Source organism: Oryzias melastigma, linkage group LG12, assembly GCF_002922805.2.
Source record: "Oryzias melastigma strain HK-1 linkage group LG12, ASM292280v2, whole genome shotgun sequence".
Classification (NCBI taxonomy): Eukaryota; Metazoa; Chordata; class Actinopteri; order Beloniformes; family Adrianichthyidae; genus Oryzias; species Oryzias melastigma.
In genome coordinates, this window is record NC_050523.1 from 9,882,734 (window position 1) to 9,892,583 (window position 9,850).

Genomic DNA, 9,850 nt, shown 5'->3' on the forward strand with positions numbered 1-9,850 from the left:
TCTTTTTACAGTGTAGTTCATAGCACGCCAGTGTTATATTATCTCATGCCAGGTGCTTCTAAATTTTACTTTTATCTGTTTTAGTTAATTGTTCTGTTCTTTGTTTAGCTTAGTTTTTTTTTACTTTTTAATAGAGAACACCTGGAATCTGGTCATTCTTTTACATCTGGATTGTCCACCACATCTGACAATTTTACAAGTTTATGATACAAAATGCAACAAGAACTGATGACAAAAAACTTAATTTGGATACAAATTTGAGAAATTGATTTTGTATTAAAAAATAATACTTAGAACCATGCTTAAAATGATTTAAAATTAAAAATTAAAAAAAGGAAAAAAGTTGAACTGTATTGTTTGTTTGTTTTTTTTAACATTAAATTCCCCGATTGTGGTGGATCAAATAAAACTGGACTGAGGAGGATGTTTGCTGGAGCTTTTTACGATAACTGTCAGTGAAGAACAGCTCTCCTCACTAACATGTCCTCCCCTGAACTGACCCTGGTAATTTACACTCCAATAGATCTCACTCATTGCTGAGTAAAAGAATGAGGGTGTATTCATGCCGTTACAGCCTTTTCACGGTGAAGAGAATGACTTAGCAGCTTGTTCCCATTTAACCTGGAATGAAATCAAACTAAACGACAAGCGCATGTTGTTAAATATTTACTGAAAACTAACACTTCTGATGAGAAATCGGAGAGTTCTTGACATAAATTAAACTTTCAAAGTTTTCCAAAACTTCTCGTCGTTGTCAAAGTTAAAGAAAAAAATAGCAGAAAATATGTGAACATGATCACAAGACAAAAAAAAATAGAATCTTAAGTAGGTAAAAAGGGAAAAAATGTCTTATTTTATGCCTTCGAAAAAATTATCTTATTAAGAAAGATCTTCTATTGAAAAATATTCTTAGTTTGAGAAAATAATTTGTGCTAAAGCCATTTTTCTTACCCCATTAGCATTTTTTTAATTAAAAGACAATCTGCCAACGGGGTAAGAAATGTAAACTTTTTTGTAGCGAATCAGTTGACTCAATTTCTCAAACTTATGAAAGAAATCAAACTCCCTTGAAAAGATCCATAAATTATGATTGTTATACCACAGTTTATATGTGAAATATAAGTTGGGCAAAAAGTATATCTGAAACAACATCCTCATTTCAATTTAAATTAAAATCAAATCAACCTTTATTCATATAGCACTTTTCATATAAAAGAATAGCACCAAGTGCTTAATTAATAAATAATATATGTAATTCATAAATTACATATAGATGGCTTCTCAGATAAACAACTTATACAAATGCAATTTGTGACACTAATTTTCCTAAATATTACTTTAATTCAGGGGCGGAGCTAAAACGTTTTACATGCATACATACAAAAGATCAAAAATGCATATTTCAAATTAATGTTGTTTATATTAAATTTAAAACATTGTTATTTTTGTAATCCTTAAAGAACCTTGTGTTAATCTTTGTCAAAAATGAGACCGAAAAGTATGGGGGGCGAGTGGAGCAATGCTTTTCTGAGGGGGCATCAGCCTCCTCTTGTCCCCCCATAGTTCCGCCCCTGCTTTAATTCTTTTGAGGTTTTTCAAAGTTTTAAATAAAAACTGACATGTTTATTGAAATAAATTCAGATAATTTGAGGAATATAATATATTTATTGAGGGGAAATAATGCAAATTTTTCAGACGACGCATAAATGATTGGTTATCTGACAGATATATCCTTTTGTTACTGATGAACGTGAATCTGTCTGGGAAAAAAAAAATCCGTCGCTCACATAACAGCAGGAGGAGGAAATACATTTTCACATTAAAGTTACAGTTTATGACAGCCTCAGTGAGCCAAAGAATGAAAATCCAACAATATAAAAAGGATTTAGTGTCTGACTGCAAAGCTGGATTTTTAAGCAGACGGCCTTGGATCACTTAGCATGGCAGCTGACCCCCCCTCCTCAGTGTCTTTACATCCTTTTAATGTTAAACTGTGGGGAGCAAAACCAAATGTTCATGTCAACTCCTTTAATTCTCAGTACCGTCCACTCCACCAAATGCTTCACATCCTCTTTTTAAGTATTGATGGGAAGCAGATGTTGACATTATTTTATAGAGGACAGTATCTTTAATTTCAGCTAATGGCATAAAAATAAATCTGATCACAAGAAAGCTCCCATTGATTTTTTTTTGTAAAGTTAAAAGCTTGGTAACAGCAGGGGGGGTTGTACGCTACACTGCTCAGGCACCTTTAACTTTTCCTCTTACAACATTCATCACAGTTCTGGGAAATTACACAAATCCTACAAATCATTTACGGCATTTTTGACTGACAGGTTTTTTTTTTTATTAGTAATCTCACTTTGTGTCTGCCAAACTTGATTCCAGTAAACTTTTTTTTTCTTTAGTCAAAAGGTTGTTGAGAAACAAGACTTACTTCATGCCTTTTAATTCAGGCAATTCACTGAAATGTTACACTGCAACAGCCTGTTATACTGTCTGTCCATTTGTCACTTGTAGTTTACGCTATAGTTCTTATAAATAAGGTAAATGCATCACAATATTTTACATCTTTCCTCTCTAAGTACGATTTTACCAAATGAGAAGTCTGCTATCATCTTTTGATCTGTTGTAAAAATCTTCCCAGCGGTCTTTATTTATGATTATGCTGTTTATAGCCAACCTAAATCGCCCTGTGTCGTTTTCTGGGACATAGTTTCTGCAGAGCAGCAGTAGTTCCTTAGAAATTCACCTCGGAGTTGGACATTTGGGTTGGAGTAACCCTTCCCTCATTCCCCATCATCCATCTGTTTACATGTTCTCCCACTAGCTTACAGCCCCTCATAACTCCAACCTAACATTAGCGGAGAAAAAAATAAATGGCGAGCAGTAACGAAGCAGTTTTAAGCCAGATACCTGCAAAAATTAGGTAAATAAAGACGAACATGTATTTTTATTCTACAAGTGGATGCATCAGAATGGAGTGGAGCAGGGAGTTTCTAACCTGCCGGTTGCTGTTGTGCGTAAGAACTAAAACGTTTTTCCAACAATATTTTTGATTTTGATTCACAAAAAAATTGAAAAAGGAAACACGTAGATCAACTTTCTTAATAATGTCAGCCATAATTAGAAAAATGCAACAAGAACATGTTAAAAACACCAAAATACCCCTTTTTATTGGAGTCTCTTAAATCAAAAAGCATTTCTCAATTTTAAAAAATGAGAAATCCTCTTGAATAAAAAGCAATATGTTGTCAACATAGAAACTTGGTTAAAAAAAACAAAAAATGTCTTGTTCTAACGAATAATCTTGGATCAATGAGAGTCTTCACACACTTGAATTTATTTTCAGTAGCTTATGATTTTATTCTACACTCACAATAGTGAAACTTGTGTATGGACCTACATTAAAGTCCCACTTCAACTATATTTTTTTCTATCGTAAGATCGTGACCTTTTAATTACGATTATGCAAAATCAAAAAGCTTTTGTCGTTTCTAAACTCATATTTTATACGCAGAAGCAGTAGCTCATTAGAAATAAAATTCGGAGTTGTGGGCGGGACTGTTGGTGCAGAGCACCCCCTCCCCCGCTCCCTCTCTGTGCTGTTTGCGCCCTCAAGCACAAGCTTAGCCTCAAGCTAACATTAACCGCGCTAAAGTAATGGTGAGCAATATTGGATCAATCCAGCCGTACAGTTTTGAGCCAGGTTAGACAACAGTAGTGCACATCACGTCTTACACACCTTAGTGTAAATCTCCCAGGGTGCATACGGGGGGGAGGAGACTTTTGCACACCCATTTCAGTAGCTGCATCATTAGTCTGAGCATTTTCAAGCATCCAGTTTTTATCTGCTCCTGATTTGGATTAAGAAATACTCAGAAATACAGTTTTAATCGTAAATTATTTTATATAGGTCCTCTACTATGAGGAAAAATGCTCCAAAAACATGTTAAAAACACAAAAAAATTTTTGTATGTTTTTGTATGTTTTTTTATGCTTTCAGTACATAGTTTCTGCAGAGTGACAGTAGTTCATTACAAATTCCCCTCTGAGTTGTGTGTGGGACCATTGGCATGGAGCAATCCCACATAGTGTATTTTCTACGTTATAAGTTCTTATAAAACTGCATTTTTTCCTCCTGATTCTCAACAACTTGAATTTTCTTTATCTAAGTCCTACATCTTTGAGAAAAAAATGCTGCAAGAACATGTTAAAAATACAATTTTCATCATAGTGGGTCTAACTCTCATAAGACCATGTTTTTCCCCAGCAAGAAATTCTCCTCTGTGATGCCACACATGTGTTGTTCATAAATCCTTTCCCATTCTACTGTAGCTCTCAGTCCAGAACATTCATAAATAGCATTAAACATGTAGTAGTCTAAAAGAGCAAAACACAATATATCTGAAGCTTCCTGAACTCCCTACGATGTGCCACAGTATATCTTTCCTGAAGCTGTGATCACTGGAGGGAAGACAATACAGCCACAAAGAACCCCATGTGGACGTCTTGTGCTGAAAGGTATTTGAATTGGGACAGGGAACAGAAGTCCAACTGAGAAGATTATTCCAAGGTGTGGAATAACTGGAACTGTAATGTGGAAAACAGATTTGAAAAACAAAGGAAACAAGGACGACTTTAAGATCTGACTGAAGCGATCATTTTATTGGAACCAAACAGTGCTTATTCTATTTGAGTTAAGGTGTGAAATACAATATAAATCAAACAGAAGTTTTGAAAGAAATGGAAAATCCATTATAGAGGTTCTGACAGTTCAATATGGCAACGGAAAGAGTAACACAAAAAAAAAAAAACGATTTCACTGCAGTTCATTGCAATGAAATAGTGGGCAGGATACAAGTTCATGTGTCACGACTATCAGGTCTCACAGGGGGGGTCAGAAATCCAAACCTCACTGTTTTCACTCACACCACACAAGCTCCTGATTTGAAGAAGAAGAGCGAATGCATATTTACCCCCTCCCTAAAAATGCTCGGAAAAATAACAAAGCAGTGATTATATGTGCTACACATCAATTAAATATTACTGTTACAGCTGCAGAGTTGGGGGACTCACTGTGTGTGTTCTGCTTCTTCTCCAGAGAAGCATTTCCTTTACAAGGCAGGTGAGGCAGCGTCGACAATAAATCAAGCCCGTATAATCACTGCTTCATGTACCCACTTGTCACGAGAAAAGGTATAAACAAAGGTTATTAATGTGTCTCGATACCGTGATGGCTAACACGCCGACTTGGAAGAACTTCTGCTGAAGGAGTGAAAGTACAAAAGCGTAACTGTAACCGTCTAGCTGCAGCTATTAGGTGCATTTAAACAGGAAATGTAAACGGATAAATGGCTGCCTGTAACTTCAAATAAGAAAAAAAAACTCATTGTAGTCATCCAGCATGTAATCCGTCTTTATGACATAAACCACAGAAGGAAAAGTCTGGACGAAAACGGTTTACGGAGCAGGAATGGCTGTCTGGAAAAACATACTAGAAGGGGAAAAAATATTATGGATAGCAATTATCAGCCGACCAACATAAAACAACTTTTTTCTTGTTGTTGTTGCACAGATAAAGCATACTACACGCAATAGTAATCACTGCTGATCTCTGAGCAATTCATTGTGAAAACACTACAACCCCACGGCGCTGAAGGTACTGCCAAAGTGGGGCAGAAACAGCTCGCAGCTTATCATTTAATCAAAGCCGTCTCTGCTTTAAAGCAAAGCGTTCTGTTGCAACACCAGAAGTTTAAGCCCAACTTTTGGGGATAAAAAAAACAGAAACACTGCACAGCTTTTCACATTACATCTGAGAGGCCAAGCACATTTAAATCAATTCGCCTGTAAAGCTGTAAATGTTTTGAGGCCCCAACATGCTGCCACAAATTCATTTAGGCAGAAAAAATAAAGTTAAGAAAGACTGTGGAGGAGTTTGAATATGAAGACACAAACATTATAGTAATTTTTTGGACTGCAAGTTGCTTCGAGTTATGAGTTTCAGCAGGCAAAAAATGCATAATAAAGAAGAAAAAAAAATCTTATAAATTGCACATTTGGAAAAATTGTATTTAACAAAATCCTGGAACAGTTTTTTTGAAAGGCAAATCATAAAGGACTAGATAACAATGATTGACTGAATATATACACGTATCACTTCCTCCGGGCCGCTTGGTACCGAGCCACAGACAGAGAAAACATGCATACGCTAATTAGGATTCCTCAACCCTCAGGATGCGGACCAGACCAGTACCGGTACCGGTACCCTAACCCAGTACCCTACTGCCTCGTTTCCACTGACCGGGATGAACTGGACTCTTGAGCGTGTCCATTACAAAATGGACCTGTTAAACAGAACTGGTCCCCCGTTGGTCATAGGTCCATAGGAAAATGGATTGATCCATTAGGGCTGAGCTTTAACACCACAAGATGTAACCCAGTGATTGAAAGAAAAGTTTTACAGCAACAGCAAGAGTGCGACCAGCGATTCTCCTGACTCAAGATCCAAACTGAAAGTTTTCCTCTTTTCAGCTGTATTCCCCAGCAATCTCTTGCAAAGAATCATAAATTCTTTACATAAAGTATTCCCCCTTATTCACTAGGATTAGAGACCGGAGACAGTTGAAACGAGGCATAACACTAACCCGGTACTGGGACCGGTACCGTGTCCCAGCCAGCAGGTCAAACAATGAACAGCCAGCATGTTGAAAAACAAACTGCCAGCAGGTCAAAAAGTGAACAATCAGCAGGTCAAAAAATCAACAGCCAGTATGTCAAAAAATCAACAGCCAACAGGTCAAAAAACGATGAGTTGGGGACACCGAAAACATCACAAAGTGGCCCTGAGGGGGTCTAAACTATACAACGAGTTCTGGCAGTGCAGACTCTTCCTGAAAGGGGCTGTTCTTGCTTTGTGACATCAGCTCGTGAGATCCTGCTCGTTTTCATGGGTTGGAAGAGGCTGCTACTGAGATTGCAGGTTTTTAGAGGAATACTCAGAAATGCGTGAATGGGTCAAAATATCGCTTTGGGGTTGTTTATAGAGAGGAATGAACATTAATTCACACTTAAAAGCTCAAAAAGTTGATTATGCAAGGTATAAACCCTATAAAACGTGCAAATTGACACATAAATATGAGAGTTTTGAACACAGAAGCCCAAATTGTAGTTTTACAGTGTTATCATAGATTTTTCATTGAAAGAAACCACTTGAACACCAGCTATCGAGTCGATGTGAACATAGCTTTAGTCACACCCCTGGATAAACTATGCAAAATTTGGGGGAAAGTACAACAAATAGTGTTTAGCGAGAATGTAAACATCATCACATCAGCACCACCTTTTTGTTCTTCTAGAGAACATTCATCACTGCACTTTTTGTGAAGTTAAGTGATATGCACAAACAGCAACTTGTTCACAAAGTGGTTAATGGCAGGTTTTCAAAACTCAGTTTATGACTACAGGAGAAGCATGTTCCCATATTTGAAATGGTGTTTTCCAAGTGAGCTAAATTAGTACCATCAGTATAAGCTTTTTTTTTCTTCTGGGGAAGCAAATTAAACATCTGTCAAACCTTTTATTGCAAACAGAGAAACTCACTCTACCGAGCCAATCATTATTATTTGCAGGTTTTGGATAAAACTCCTCATACTGACCACTAACAGCTAAAAAGTGACCAGCTGGTCACGCCATGAAGGTGAAATGAACTGCAGCCGGGCCGCGTTATCTCACATCTGACCAGAAGCCCTTTTTCTTCCTTAAATAAACAATGTGGGAAACAACTGTGGGTGCAGCCCATAACCATAAACCAACATTATTATGTGCTGTGAGTTTGAGATGTGAAGATCAAACAGGATGTCACTGACCCACTGCCAAAAGTTCAAGTAACACAAATATAAAAGCTTTTAAGGTCTAAATTTAGACTGCCGCTCAGAGGATGAATCTGACAGTTTCTTTTTAACATTTTTAAAGCAATGAACACTCAATATTTGTTATATTCTAACATTTTTGATGCTTTCCAAATGTAAGACACACATGATATTACAGTGAATCTCTATATGCATGTTCCAGAAACATCATACTGCCCTTAGGAGACAAGAATAATTGATAGTGTAAGAAGAATATCAGTTAAGTAAAAAAAAATGGCATGGAAAAAATTTTTAAGCTTTATACGTTTTTCAATAAATTGTCAATGCATAATTAGCAAAAGAAAAAAATGAGTTGTTTACAGATTTTCTAGAAGAAAACAGCTTTTGAACATGTATTTTTTTGCAAAAATGTTGTGAAATGTGATTCTTTTAGTTTTAAATAAGTTTCCACTTTATGTTTGAATAAATATAAGTACTTTAGGACACTTAAAACTTAAATCTGAAGATTTGTAGAATTGTAACATTTTACCAAATATATATATATACATTTTTTACTATTAAAGAATAAGAATGAAGCATGAATATTTTTTTCTTTTTTCCCTTACTTTCTTCTATATTTTGCCATGTTTGTTTCTGGGATGCTGAACTTCATCATCATCGTATTTTTAAGTTGTTTATAGATTTTGATTTATTTTAGATTCTTGGTTTTGTTTGTGGAAAGTTTAACTTTCTTTTTAACAAAACGTTTTGATTTTAAGAAAATATTGAGCTGACTTTTGTACACAAAAAGGATTATAACTTAATTAACCGACATTTGGCAACAATTAACCATTGAAATGATTGAATATTATAGCATTTAAGGCGTTTTCACTGATTGGATGACAGCTTCTTACCTGTAGCAGGTTGTAATTTCTCCTGAGCTCTTCATGCAGGGGTACTTTGAGGTAGAAATGTTGTTTTCAGAGCACTTCTCCCTGTAAAAAGAACCCTTTTTAGTGTCACATTGGGTTTTTCCCAGCAGCTGTGTGTTTAGTCACCTCTCAATGGCATCCTCCTGCTTGTAGGACCACAGCAGACCTCCAGAGAAGCACAGACAGGTGACGGTGAGCAGCAGAGGACGCCCGTTGGCTTCCAGCACCATGACGTTCGCTCTGCAGAATCTCCGGCTCCGTTCGTTCGGCGGCCACAGACTTGTGGCCTCCACCTCCACAATAAAGGTTGAGTCAGACAGACCCTCCTCCCATTCACTAAATGACTGCGAATTTGTGTGGAGTCATCCCAGAAACCAACGTTTCTAAGTGACTAAATGATTGTGTCAGATTTTTATGCTTAATATATTAAGAAACATATATTTAAAAAATCTGGACCAAACCCTTCATTTTGCAGCGAGAATTATTTTTTAGTGGATATGAATAAACAAGGGTTTATTTTTGCTGCCCTCTCGCGGCCATAAATATAATTACAACTATTTATATTTACTTTTATTTTTATTTAACTCTCTCTTTAACTTTAAAAATGGCAATAATTTGTATCAATATTAAATTAGTAGAGTTAAGCAAATATTCCAATTAATTCTGCATAACAGTGTTGCTCAGATGCAATATCCCTGAAGTGAATAATTGCATTTACGTTAGATTTAAAAAAAAAAAAAATCTGGTTTCTACATTATTGTTGACGTGTTTATTTTTTATAGTAAAGTAAAAAAAAAAAAAACTTTTTTTTTTCTTTTACATTTTTAATTAATCTCCAGCAGAAGGGGGATATCATTTGACACACAGGAAGTGCTTTATTTTGAAAGGAATATATAATTCAATTATACACATTTTTTTAAAAGCTACATTTTATAAATGAATGCCACAAAAACATAAATAAAGTGTATTTTTCTAATGAATAAAGTGGGTCTTGGTGATTAAGAAACTCATCTGAATGACTCTTTTAGCATTAAAGGTTGCAAACCTTTGATTTAATAATCAGAA

The 9,850-nt window shown here is 35.8% G+C and overlaps 1 protein-coding gene across 3 annotated transcripts in view; it reads right to left on the bottom strand.

Moving 5' to 3' along the window:
- Window positions 1-9,315, bottom strand: part of ccbe1 (collagen and calcium binding EGF domains 1) — a 36,424-nt gene extending 27,109 nt beyond the window's left edge. For 2 of the 3 annotated variants that reach the window (XM_024299603.2, XM_024299602.2), the window contains exons 1-2: window positions 8,912-9,314; window positions 8,768-8,848 (exon numbers count right to left, since the gene is read on the bottom strand). In XM_024299603.2, the coding sequence (XP_024155371.1) occupies window positions 8,768-8,848; window positions 8,912-9,015 (185 nt within the window). In that variant the 5' untranslated portion in view covers window positions 9,016-9,314. Of the gene's footprint in view, window positions 1-8,767; window positions 8,849-8,911 lie in introns of all 3 variants that reach the window. The other variant, XM_024299604.2, reaches the window with a different exon arrangement.
- Between the last annotated feature and the right edge of the window lie 535 nt (window positions 9,316-9,850).